Source organism: Podarcis pityusensis (genome assembly GCF_964106645.2).
Source record: "Podarcis pityusensis genome assembly, chromosome: 13".
NCBI lineage: Eukaryota > Metazoa > Chordata > Lepidosauria > Squamata > Lacertidae > Podarcis > Podarcis pityusensis.
Window position 1 is genome coordinate 24,229,268 of NC_138038.1, and position 14,199 is coordinate 24,243,466.

At 47.2% G+C, this 14,199-nt stretch overlaps 1 protein-coding gene across 2 annotated transcripts in view; it reads right to left on the reverse strand.

Annotated features, from left to right (window-relative positions):
• LOC308462075 (corticotropin-releasing factor receptor 1) overlaps positions 1 to 9,575 on the reverse strand; it is a 71,138-nt gene extending 61,563 nt beyond the window's left edge. The window contains exon 1 of one of the 2 annotated variants that reach the window (XM_080979442.1): positions 9,456 to 9,575. In XM_080979442.1, the coding sequence (XP_080835568.1) occupies positions 9,456 to 9,482 (27 nt within the window). In that variant the 5' untranslated portion in view covers positions 9,483 to 9,575. The remainder of the gene's footprint in view (positions 1 to 9,455) is intronic. The other variant, XM_080979444.1, reaches the window with a different exon arrangement.
• Positions 9,576 to 14,199: the final 4,624 nt, after the last annotated feature.

The window sequence follows — 14,199 nt, forward strand, 5'->3', positions numbered from 1 at the left end:
ATTTTTTGGTGACAATTCTCTCTGCACGCATGCAGAGAGAGTTCTTGAGAGGGCACTATCCATCATGATGCAAGTACTACAAGTGAACCCAAGCCCTAGTTCATTGGTAGGCAAGGTGGTGTCCTCCAGTCATGGAGGGACTACAACTCTCATCAACCCCTAGTGGCTGATGGGAGTTGTAGTCCAAAATGTCTGAAGGGCGTTAAGTTGGCAAAAGCCGGTGTACACAAACAACTGAGAAGCAGGGTTCCTGATAGATGCTGGCTTCTTTCCATATACAGTGGTACCTCGGGTTACATATGCTTCAGGTTACATTGCGCTTCAGGTTACAAACTCCACTAACCTAGAAATAGTAGCTCGGGTTAAGAACCTTGCTTCAGGATGAGACCAGAAATCGTGCTCTGGCGGCATGGCAGCAGCAGGAGGCCCCATTAGCTAAAGTGGTGCTTCAGGTTAAGAACAATTTCAGGTTAAGAATGGACCTCCAGAACGAATTAAGTACTTAACCCAAGGTACCACTGTAATCAGTAATCCTCCTATGTATGTATGTAGGCTCTGGGCATTTCTCAAGTCCACACCCACCCATAACATATAGAAATGTCGTCCTGTCTGCTCTTATATTAAAAGTGATGATGCATTTCTGTTCCCAGTTTCACATATGTTTGGATACTACCTATGGAAGACAAGAGTTCTGATGTTTATTGACGAAGACACTGTACTGTTCTCCTCGGCTTTCCAGAGCAATTCTGGGCATCTGCTTTTGCCTCCAGAGTCCCACCCTCAGAAGTCAGGCAGCAGAACGACTGCGAGGCGAGAGCCTTCCTGAGGTAATTTTGCTAACAAGCAGACAGCTGGTGGCATTTTCTTAACTGTGCCTTGAACAATTTGGAACAGGTTAGCGTTAACTGTGTTATGAGAGACCACTCAATATATGTTTAAGTGAGAAGAAGGGATTTGGGAGGGAAGCGGTAGGTTGATGTTATTTGTAAAGATTTATTATGTGGCGCTCAGCTCTCACCTGTGGCTCCTAGTAGCTGACAGTCGCCACACCCTGGGAAATGACTTTATAGGATCTAGAGTCCATCAACATCTGAATGGCAACAGCCAGGTTCTCCATCCCTACAGTTATAGGTATTTATAATCACTGGATGTAGTTGTTTCATTTAACTACAAATCACCATGACTCTAAAACAACTGTAAATCTTTTAGACTTCCCTTCTCCCCTGAATTAAGATGGGATAGACCGGTAATTCGCAACCCACTGCCATTATTACACTAGCCTGTGCGGGATATTCAGTACCCATATTCCGGGAGGCAAAAGCCACTGTAGTTTTTCTGAACATGGAAAGCAGAGATGTGGCTCTGCTGTGCTCTGCTTGTTTGAGAGATGTTAGCTTCAGAGCATTTTTGAATTGTCAGTTTTCTTCCGACAAGGGAAAAGGGCAGTGGAGATTTACGGTAGTTTTGTAAAAAAGGAAATAATAAATCAATTTGCTCGTAAGTTACAGCTTGCCAGTGAATGAGAGGCAAACAGCAACCAGAACAAGCAATGTCAGTACTAAAGGAGACTGACCTCAGGGCACAAAGTCTATCCACAGTTGACTTTCCATGAATCATTAAGGTCAGCAGAGTGGGAAGACAGGTGTTTCAAAATCTGTTTTACTGGCAGATTTGTGGGTTTTTTTCCTTGTACTAGTGCGTTTCATAGAATTGTGGCGTTTGGAAGGGACCCTGAGGATCATCTAGTCCAACCCCCTGCAATGCGGGAATCTGCAGCTGGCCCATATGGGGATCGAACCCGCAACCTTGATGTTATCAGCACTATGCTCTAACCAACTGAGCTATCCAGTTGTTCTATCTTGGCATAGCGAATTTGACAATGCCCATTGCACACCGGCTTGGTATCCATAAGGATGAAGGGCAGTTTAAATATATTTTATGCAATAAATAAATAAAGATAGGGAGATTGAACCCCTGCGGGAGAATCGGCTACTACGTTCTTGGCCAGCTCTCATTCCTCTCCATTAGACTTCCACAGAGAACTTTGCAGCTGATTTTGCTCACATGCAGGAGAGGGGTCGTACTTTGACATTTCTTTCTCAAGACACACAAAAAAATGTATCGGGTTAACTCCAAATTCTACAAACAAGAAAACTACAGCTCAAGCATTTCTTTTAGAATCTATAGCGGTGACCCTCCAGATATCTTAATTCTATTTATTAAATTTATATCCCCTCCTTGCTCCCAAAGGAGCCTCAAAGTGGCAAAAACCACGTTGTTGGACTCCAGCTTCCATCAGCCAGTGGTCAGGAATGCTGGGAACTGGAGTACATCATCTGTATTTCACCCCCCCCCCTTTTCATTCCATTAACCTCACACAGCGCCACACTTAAGTATGTGTGCATATGTGAAAACCAGTACAGTGGTACCTCGGGTTACATACGCTTCAGGTTACATACACTTCAGGTTACAGACTCCGCTAACCCAGAAATAGTGCTTCAGGTTAAGAACTTTGCTTCAGGATGAGAACAGAAATCGTGCTCCGGTGGCGCGGCAGCAGCAGGAGGCCCCATAAGCTAAAGTGGTGCTTCAGGTTAAGAACAGTTTCAGGTTAAGTACGGACCTCCGGAACGAATTAAGTACTTAACCCAAGGTACCACTGTATCTCACTAAAATCAGCATCTTGTGCTGTCAGCCATGCATAAAACCCATTCAGTGGACTTAGGGAAGCCATTATTTTTTTGTTAACCTCAGCCCCCTGAATCTGCCGCATTTATAAATATTGATCTACCTATCAGAGATGTGGTAAGGACTTCTGAGATAATGCAAGCGAAGAATTTGAACATTCCTTTGTTTCTGTTATAATACCTTCCCTTGAAAATGCCCCAGTCCCTATTCCCAACCAGGATCCATATCCAGTTTTTAACAGCTGGGTTGTCAGGTTTGTGTGTGTATACAAATAATAGCCATACACACATGTGATGAGTGACTTTGGTGCACCAGTGCACCACTGGCTAATTTCTGGTGGGCTATCTAATGCCTGCTGTTTGAGGGTATTCTTGCAAATAATTCTGGTTTTCGCTCTGATATGATAAGGAAAGTACTTCCTACATTCTTAAGCCAGGGTGAACACTTGGGATCACTTAATACAGATGAGGAACGTGGGTGGCGCTGTGGTCTAAACCACTGAGCCTCTTGGGCAGGCACACCCAAACTCTGCCCTCCAGATGTTTTGGGACTACAACTCCCATCAACCCTAGCTAACAGGACCAGTGGTCAGGGATGATGGGAATTGTAGTCCCAAAACATCTGGAGGGCAGAGTTTGGGGATGCCTGCTCTTGGCCTTGCCAATTGGAAAGTTGGCAGTTCAAATCCCCACCACGGAGTGAGCTCCCATTGCTCTGTCCCAGCTCCTGCCAACGTAGCAGTTCGAAAGCATGCCAATGCAAGTAGATAAATAGGTACTGCTGCAGTGGGAAGGTAAACAGTGTTTCTGTGGGCTCTGGTTTCCATCACGGTGTTCCATTGCACCAGAAGCGGTTTAGTCATACTGGCCACATGACCCGGAAAGCTGTCTGTGGACAAACGCCGACTCCCTTGGCCCGAAAGCGTGATGAGCGCCGCAACCCCATCTTTGACTGGACTTAACCGTCCAGGGGTCCTTTATCTTTTTACCTTTTACTTAATACAAATAAACTAGTAAGAGGTCTTGAATATGCATCGTTCTTTTGCAAACATAAAGCACATTGGTGGAACACAGGGGGAATTCTATTCTCTTTTATATAAAAAAAAACCTTGACCGCACAAGACCTGAAGTCAACTCATGGCTTCTTCAGGCACTTTGCCATATTCCTTTGCCAAGGCGGCCTGCAAACTATAATCATCCTCTCACATATTCATGCTTTCGACAGCATCGGATGGGACTCGAAGTTCTCCTCAGAAAAGGGTATCTTTCCCAAGGTGTAAAAATAACTGCCATTGTTGATTTGCATTCATTAATTCCTGTCTGAATTCAGAATGAATATATGTTGGGGGAAATTATGCCAACTATATTTGCTCAAAGGAATAATGGATGTGTGTGGATTATGCACACCACAAAATGCATTAATTCATCTGTGGAAACTGGGAGCTGCCTGCTGCTTTCATCTTGAGGAAGGAGAGAGGTGCTGGGGCTTCAGTCTGCTTGAAAGCCATACCTCTGACCTGGATGATGTTGCCTCTAAACCCCAGAAGTATCAGGGCACATCAAAGAGTATGGTTACTCAGAGGGAGAGAGAGACACTCTGCACATTGTTAATTCAAATGTTCCAGAACTGAGATATGGCATGGGGGGGGGGAATGTGTTCAAAGGCACAAATTATATTTTGGAACCCACCTGAAACTCTCTATGTTACCAAAGTAATGAGGTGACATTTCCTATGACTTCATCCCATGACTTCACAGGAATGTTTGGGAGCTCCATCCATGTTTGTGGAGCCTATTATACTTCATCCAAACAAGGGGGACACCATTCACACATTCTTACATCACTGTGGGATCCACTTCCACAACAGTCTTCTTGTGCTGCTACAATATATGTATGAATACCAGCAATCACATAGCCAGAGCCAAATATTTGGGTCCTTTCTGCTCAATTGTGTCTCAGCCAGGAAAGTGCCTGACAATCAAGTGGAAAGAACGAACCCATGGGATCTGCCCTGCCCATGCTGCTCCAGATTCCAGATGTTAATACAGTGGCAGGACCCAGGCCAGTGTTTGAAAAGCTATTGAAAAGCTCTGGAACCTAAGTTACGGGCACCACAACAAAATGTCTAGTCGCATTATTCCCCCCCCCCCCCCCAATTCTGCCAAACTTTCAATTTATATTTTTGAAACACATAAACTAATACACAGTTCACATCAGTGACACATTGTTGATATCACATTTTTAATAGCAATTTTTAATTGGACACCACAAACGTAAATGGGGCTCGGCCTCTGCAATAGTGGCCAAAAACCATAAGTCAATTGAATAATTGATATTTACAAATGCTGACATTATTATTTTATTTTATTTTATTTTATTTTAATTTAATTACAGTGGTACCTTAGTTCTCAAACGTAATCCATTCCGGAAGACCGTTTGAGTTCCAAAACATTCGAAAACCAAGGTGCAAATGGCTGTCTGCAAATTTAATTGAGAAAATGGAAAAGCACACAGTGGAAGCCATTCAACTTCTGAGGCATGTTCAAAAATGGAAGCATTTACTTCTGGGTTTTCTGAAATGTTTGTCAAAGGAGACATTCTAGAACCAAGGTACCACTGTATAATAATTATTTTATTTTATTTTTATGTAAAGTGTTGTGCTAGATTTGAACTTACATGATTTTGGGGAGTGGGGCAGCAAAGCATCAAAGGGAAGGGAGCAGCCAGCTATCTCACTTGCATGCAGGGCATAGAAGCATTTCTCCTCCTGCACCCTCAGTGATCAGTGGTGGCAATTTTCTTCTGGAGTCTCAAGTCGCCACATGTGTTGCCAAGACTTCTCAAAGTGCTTGCAATCTGCCAATCCCCGGTTGCAAAATGTACCTCGTGCCTGGCTAACTTCGAACCGTGCCCAGGACACATCATTTTCTGGAGAAATGTGTGTTGTTGAGCATGGGGGTGGGGAACATACTGCAGAAGAGCATAAGAATACAAGAAGACAGAGGAGGTGGAACATAGGCATTGTGGCTACTAGCATGCCCCATCTGAACTTCAGAGCATGGGAAATCACCCAAAGATAAAAATTGGTTTTTTGAATTGTATTATGATTTGGAATATTTTTTTATGTGGTTTTATTGGATTGTTAAAATGGAAAATTTAATAAATATTAATTTTTTTTAAAAAAAAAGAGGAGGTGGAATATGGGCATTGTGGCTACTAGCATGCCTCATCTGCAATTTGTGTCCCGTATTTATTCCACAATTATTATTGTCCTCCACTACTACGACCATCACCAGGGAAACATGAATGTGTTTGAGAGATGGAGAGATCCTTTTCCTGCAGTAAAGTTATACCTAATCACATAGCAGAAACGTGCTCCAATCTCAGCAGTGGTGTTCTGTTTTAAGCTTATCTGACAAGAATGCCCTTTTGTTTTCCTTTTGTGAAAACTATTGGTTTGATTTCAATTCAGACTTTGCATTTTTAACATACCTTGTGACAGTGCCTCACACCAAAACTACAAGTGAGCTTAAATGCACAGTTGCAGCCAGCAATGGCAATGATTTGTCCAGTTCCCTGCCCACCCTGCTTTCCATAATGCCTAGGACAATTTCCCTGTAACTGGGTGTCACAGTGCCGTGCATTTTCCCACTAATGATGTGGGATGGGGAAACCACAACACCACCGGGTCATGACATGGGTAAGCTGTCCTAGACGTTACAGAGTGTGGAATAAAATGCAAGGCTCCTGTTTTGAACACTTTGCACTTGAATGATCAAGGCACACCGTCAGTCCATGCCTGGTGCCAGCAGTCAACTATATCAGTCACTGGCCAGGGCCCCCAAGAATTTGGAAGGGTCCCTCACTGGCCTGAACCAGTCCTGCTGCCATTCACCACCCTCCCCACTGATCCGATACCCAGGTGCTTTTCAACAGTGGGCAGTGCACCTTACGATCTGCTTGTGGCAAACAGAGGATTGTGACAGGGCCAATGCCGGATTTTGCAGGGACCTTGGCACAGGGCTGGTGATGGGGCCCCTCACTTCCCCTAAATCCCACCACCACCACCAGGTCGGAGTCCAGTTTTGCTTGTGGCAACGGTAGCCGCAAATTTCTCTGCCACTGTTACTGCTCTCGACAAGGATATTCTTCAGCTCTGGATGGAGTAGCGGCACTTTTGAAGAGGAGCCACACTCCTCTCCCAACAGCCTTTTTAAGTCATCGAAAATGTGATGCTCCAGCCTATAGTATGGGTCACAGGAGCCGACTCCTAGGGGCCAAGGTCCCTTCGGGCCCTTTCCCAATAAAATATTTGAGAAGGCTGCCCCCCCCCATTGATGGGCATTGCCATTCAAATGGTGTATTGTGATTGATTACACAGGGCTGGGCTTATCTACCCCCCCCATATTTTATTCAAGTTGGCCCCCCTGATTTGGATTTTGTTGATCTGTAGTCTAAAATGTGAAAATTTCATAGATCTGTGAGCTGCCAGGGCACTCCATTTGGGGTAACTTACAATGACAGGTAACCATCATAGAAGGCAGCGAAGCTTATCTCCCATTCAAAAGTGCCTCTACCCAGGGCTTGGCGTTGAGGCAGGGAGCACCTCTGCTGCTATTAAAACAGCAATGGCAGCAGCAAAAGCACAGGGGCGCTGCCACCATCACAAGCAGGACCGGAGCCTGCCCTTCATTGTGTGTGCAAGTGTTGGGTTGTGGGGTGGGGTGGGGGCACCCTGCCAAGGGTCCTCCCAAGCCTGACACCAGTCCTGCTCTAGTCCTTCTCGTGCCGCAAGCAGAGAGCTGTTGCACTGCCCAAAGCTGCCCGCAGAGCAAATAATTTCATAAGAATGCGCTGAGTCGATCTGCTTGCAACAGGGGAAGGCTTCGAAAACTGGGACCACCAGTCAATGACCTGGAGGGGGGACTGTTCTGAGGTGTATAAAAATATAATATTCAAATCGTCAACACAAACAAAAGCCAGCTAGGGAGCCTTTGCAAATGCGTAGTGTTTTGTTTTTTTAATTGGGTACAATCCGTCCCCATATTTCTGAAGAGTTGCACAACCTTGCATCCCATTATTCCAGCACCATCCATGTCACATGGAATGCTGAGCAGAGCAGTGGCTCTCACGTTCTTTGCTGAAAGTCTATCAGGGATTCCTCAATGGGAAGCTCAGTAATGGCAGCTGAGCTTTCATAGAATCACAGCATTGTAGAGTTGGAAGGGACCCTAAGGGCCATCTAGTCCAACCCCCTGCAATGCTTTGCTGAAGGGCAGCTTGCCCACCAATGCCAATTTTCCCGTTGACGTACAACCGGCGGGCAGACCCTCGGTTCACCACTTATGAACAGTCTCTGGCCCAACAAACCATGGCAAGGCTCACCTGGCCAGACTGTGAATCGCTAGAATGTGCCCCAAAATCCTCTGCAGTGTGCAGTGGTCATAAAACAGATACTTAAGAACAGCTCCCACCGGCTTTCCACAGTTGTCAGGCCTCCAGTGCTCCAGCAGGGTTCACGGTTAACACCTCTTTAAAAAAACACACAGGCTAGCCACTGTTTCAATTTCCCACAATGCTCTGGAGTCCTATTATGTCTGGGGCATTGTGGGAAATTAACAGGGGAACTATATGGAACTGCCCGGCGCTGCTCAGAGTACTGCGGCTGTCTCCTCTGTTGGAAACAAGGTTCCCCCAGAGTCTCCCCACCCCACCCACACAAACTTGCACTTAAGGGCTCCTTGGAAGCTGTGTGGAAGAAAAAAGGCATTTCCTGAAGGTCAGAATTCTGAAAGACACCAGGTTAGAGTACATAGTAATATGGCTGATTTCCAAATACAGTATGTGAATCTTCAGTTTGCCGTGGCGTTTTGCCTTTCCTAAAATGCTACACAGATTTCTTGGTCTGTGTGGAAGAAAGCTACACACTCACACACTCACAGAGAGCGAGAGAGCTATCAGTTGCCCTGATAGGTTCAACTACACTTCCTTCCTCGTAATCAGGGACATTGCATGTTTAGCGGGGCTGAGTGGAGATTCTAATCTGTGTTAGGGATCATTAAGTAATGGAGCAGTTATCACAGATTAATTAACCAGGATTTATTTATTTATTTATATATAAGATCCCATCATGAACAGCACTTCGCTCCTCAGCGTGCTCACTCCATGGGTTACTCAGAGGCTGGGGTTTAAGTGAGACTTGGACTGGAAAGCTGGGCTGGCGTTTTTTGAGGCGCTCCAGCAGAGAGGCAAAAAAAGCCGGGGGGGGGCAGTGATGGAAAAGGAGGAAGATGCTCTGCTCCCGGCTTCACACAATAAAACACACAAACACAGACTCCGTACCCACAGATGGGTGGTGTGAATCCAGGAGAAAGGGGAGGGGAAATTAAAAAAGAGAGGGAGGCGAGACTCCCCCTCTTCCCCCAGTCTCCACTGCCCATACCAGATCAGAACACCCCTAACTCACCCCCGGTTTCGCTGCCCACCCCGGGGTTGGAAGGCTGAATGAGGAAGAGAAGGGGCAGGAAGAAGAGGAGAAGGAAATGGGGATCTTCTCTCTCTCCCACCCCCCCACCCCGCTCTCATTTGCCAGTCTGGTGTGTGTATATCCCCCCTCTTGCCTCTGCCCCTCTTCCCTTCAACGCCCCCAACCACCACCACCAGCGTACCCCGGGGAGTGGAAAGTTGAATCGAGGGGGAGTGGAAGGGATCCAGAACCCTCCCCCCCCTCTCTGCCCACTCTAGGTCAAACCGCAGCCCGCCTCTTACCTGCAACCCCCTGCTCCGGGCTTCCATCGCTCTGCAGCTCAAGTCGTCCCCGTCCAGTCCAGAAATCTGCAGCAGCCGAGCCAAACTAAGCTAAGAGCCAGGCGAGCCGCCGCTGCCGCCGCCGCCGCGGCAGCCTCCTCCCCCGGCCTGCCCCGCCCCCACCTGCCTCCGCTTCATGTCTTGGGAAGGGTCTGCCTACAGGCAGCCTCGGGTGGCCTCTTCCCCGCCCCCCAGCAGGAGATTGCAGGGCCCCTGCAGTTTAAGAAGCAGGCGGAGACACTCCCCCCTCTCCTACGCACACCTGAGCTGGAGGCGAGGATGCTCACATCGCCCGGGACACCGCTCTGCAGTCACCCACCACCTGCTTTTGAATGCCATCTGATTTGGGCTTGAGAACCGTCTCTCTCATTTCACCCCACTGTGCCCCAGTAAAACTACTCAAGTTCCAGCTCATACCTGACTCACCTGGACCCATTTGTTCTGCAGGCGTAGGAACAAAGGAGGCTGCTTGAGTCAGACCACTGGCCCATCTAGCAGAGCATTGTTTCTAAACTGGTGGGCAGTGGAGCTCTTGGATTTCAGACAAGGTTTCTCTCTCTCTCCCCCAACCCTACCTGGAGATGCCAGCGATTGAAGCTGGGACCTTCAGATGCTCTGTCACTGAGCTACAGCACTTCCCCATCGTACACCTGTTGGTGGCTTACTGCACACATTGTAGGGCAGGGATGGAGAGCCTGGTGCTCTCCAGATATTGTTGGACTACCTCTTTGGCCCTTAGCTCTGCTGGCTGGAGCTAATGGGAACTGGCATCCAACCACACCTGGAGGGCCACAGGTTCCCCATTTTTGCTATAGGTGGAGAGTGGGGAGGTGGCCTGGCTGTGCCTTTGGGGAGGAAGCCATCATATAATAATAATATAATAATTTATGATTTATACCCCAATTGGCTGGGTTTCCCCAGCCACTCTGGGCAGCTTCCAACAGAATATTAAAATACAATAATCTAGTAAAAATTAAAAGCTTCCATAAACAGGGCTGCCTTCAGATGTCTTCTAAAAGTCTGGTAGTTGTTTTTCTCTTTGACATCTGGTGGGAGCGCGTTCCACAGGGCGGGTGCCACTACTGAGAAGGCCCTCTGCCTGGTTCCCTGTAACCTGGCTTCTCGCAGCAAGGAAACTGCCAGAAGGCCCTCAGCATTCGACCTTCATATCCGGGCAGAATGATGGGGGTGGAGACGCTCCTTCAGGTATACAGGACCGAGGTTGTTTAGGTCTAATAATAATAATAATAATAATAATATCATGGCCATTCAACCCCATTGCTTCTCTCTGATGGGCCTGTGTTTGTGTGTGTGATGTAAACAGAGTGCAACCATGAAGCACTACAGAATTAGAATAATGGAAAGGGAGAGTCAGACTTGTTGCCAGTGCAATAAAATCAGCCTACCTGCCTCGAGATGAACCAAGTCTCAGCTGGCCACCGAGTTCCAGATTTCTGTTCTGGAGCTAGATCACTGATGAACCATCCCAGATTAAAGGTAGGATCTCAAACCCAACCTGAGACAAAAGCCACACAGTCTCTGTTAAAAAAAATAAATCATAATTACATCAATGTGTGGTGTGTTTTAATGGTGCCCAACACCTGCCATCTAAGGCTACTTCACACTCTGCCTAATGGTTTGACCTTTCCATAGAAGACCTTCAAGAGGAGGTTCCAGATACTTCCAAGGCCATGAACTGCCCTATTAGTTAAGAAACCTATCCTGGCATTTGGCTCAAATCTACAGTCCTATAATTTGAAGCTGCTGCTCTCTGTCAAGTTCTTCGAGTGGAAGTGGGAAATAATAGGGAAAGCACTTGTCTATCTAGCTGTTTCACATGAATAGCATTGCATATGAAAGGTGTTTTAGAATTTCCACCATCTCTGGTTATTGCCCATGCTGGCTGAGGCTGATGTGAGTTAGAATCAAGCAACATCTGAAGGACTACAAGTCTCCCTTCCCCTGTCTTAGAGGATAAGGTGCATTAATGATTTCTCTCCACTTTGGGACAGACTTTTAGTTGTCACCCACATCCTGAACCTACTCCCCTCCTCCCAGACTGAACACACACCCAAGCCAGTGTTTCCCCAACGTCTGATAAACGAGGCATGTTTTCCCCTCCACAAATGAAAGGACTTAGCTTGTAAAATCGAACACTATGTACCTTCATAGGAGTATGCCCTCTGTGTTTCTGCACGAGTCACTGATCTGAGCATGCTCAAGATTAGAAGGAAGGAAGGAGTACTTAAACATGCAAAGAGGCAATGGGCAGTGGCTACTTTGATCCCCACAGTATATGATTGAAATAGTTCTTTTTGCAAGCACATGAGCAGTTCTCTTTCAGTGCGTTATTGTGCCCTGTCACACAGATTGCAATTTGCTGCTTCAAGCCTTTCCTCATAGGGCTTGTCTCCAAGTCTCTTGTAGATCTCCTTTCAACTCCTCTTCCCAGTTTCGCAACATCCTCCTTGAATTAGGGCCCCCCAGACACGGATGGGACACAGGTGGCGCTGTGGGTTAAACCACAGAGCCTAGGACTTGCCAATCAGAAGGTCGGTGGTTCGAATCCCTGCGATGGGGTGAGCTCCCATTGCTCGGTCCCTGCTCCTGCCAACCTAGCAGTTCAAAAGCATGTCAAAGTGCAAGTAGATAAATAGGTACCGCTCCGGCAGGAAGTTAAAGGGCGTTTCCATGCACTGCTCTGGTTCGCCAGAAGCGGCTTAGTCATGCTGGCCACATGACCTGGAAGCTGTACGCCGGCTCCCTCGGCCAATAAAGCGAGATGAGCGCCGCAACCCCAGAGTCGGTCACGACTGGACCTAATGGTCAGGGGTCCCTTTACCTTTACCTTTAAACTGAACAAGGGACTCCCAGGGTGGGAGTGTGGTTGTAGATTCTTTTTGCACGTGAAGCTTAAAGGAAAGAGGGTCTTGCCTCACCCACTTTGCAATATGAGCTTCTTTGCTTTGCACTGCAGATGCCTCTCTTTCCGCATTAACATGATCAAACATCCTTGTAAATAGTGTAAGAAAGGCCCACGGCCATATTTAAGCTTCACATATGAAACGTGCTCTTGGAGCTGCTAAGTGTGGAGCTGAAATTACCTCCTAAGAGCTGGATATTTTTGCATTTACTCATTTGAACCAAAAGGCCCCCTTTTTGCTACAGCATCACATGGTCAGCTCATGCTCAGCCCCCTTCCAATTTTCAGCACCAGTTCTGCCCAGCCAGTTGGCTTTTGGGGCCTCGTTTTGGTCCTCCCCTTGAGCAGAAGTGTGCATTTATCCTTCTGCAGTTTTATTTTAAAGTTGTCAGCCCAGCTCTTCAAGTGTGTCAAGTTGCCTTGGGATCCCCCCCCCCCGTCCTCTAAAGTGTTCACTGATTCCTCTCAGTTTTGTACCGTCTGTGGATTTTAGGAATGTGTTGGCCATTCCTTTCTCTTAGAGCTTTCTCTTAGAGCAGATGTGGGGAATCCCCAGCCCATGGGCCCAGTTAGGCCCTGCCAGGCTTCTCCATTTTGTTTTCTAGAATCAAAAAATTGTAGAGTTGGAAGGGATCCTAAGGGTCATCTAGTCCAACCCCCTTCAATGCAGGAATCTTTTGCCCAATGTGAGGCTCGAACCCATGACCCTGAGATCAAGAGTCTCATGCTCTACTGACTGAGCTATCCCGTGGGCTTGCAAGGCCATTTCACCCAAGCCACACCCAGCTGCCCCACACCTGACATCATATATGACATCAATGTCTTGGGCAGGTAAAGACGTGACTCAGCTAAAGAGGCGTCCACAGATCAGCTGGTGGGTAGCACATGCCAAGCGCTAGCTGTGCAAAGCACTGTGCCTGGGGCTTTGCAAGAGGCCTTGGCAAAACCCAGCCACCAGCTTGCAAAGCTCCTTGCAAGAGCTGCAGAAGAGAACACTTGGCCGGGGTTTAGCAAGCCTGTACGATCAGGAGATTGGTGGGTCTTGCTGAGCCCCTTCAAGCACTCTGCAGGACAGCGTGTTAGGGCCTAATCAGACCTCAGTTTAATGTGGATCATGAACCCCTTGGGCCTCCCTTGATCCCCCCTCGTCCACGTGGCGTTCTCCTCCAACTACTGTTGTCCCCACACTTTCTCCTCCCTAAATCTGGAGTTTTAGCTCTCCTATTCGGGTTTTCAAAGAATAGGAAATCTCCGGATTTAGGGAGGACAAAGTCAGTAGTAGTTGGAGGAGAATGCTGCATGAAAAAGGGGGAATTGAAGGAGGCCTAAGGGGTCCACAACACCCTTAAAAGTGTGATAGAGACTGTGCAAAAGTCCTCCTTCAGAGAGAGTGCTGAAGGTATGACAGACACAATGCCTGTCATTTACCAACTCATCCCACTATTGCTGCTGATAAATGGAATGTTCAGGGTTGTGTGGTCCTTCAGGTATCTGCAAGACTGCTTAGCTTGCTCAGAGACAACAACAGAACTAAAGAAATGAATGTATATGATAGCTGTGGGAACCGTCTGGTCCTCCACCAAACGTTGGGACTACAACTCCCATCGTCCCTGGCCATTGGGCTTGCTGACTGGGGCTGCTGGGAAATGGAATCCCAACAACAACAGGAGGGCTACAGGCTTCCCTGGTGCAGGACAAACTATTCTGGATCCCTTGAAAAGGTTATTGTCATGAACACATCTGCCCCAAGTAGAGAAGCATAGCATGAGTTAGAAAGCAGTC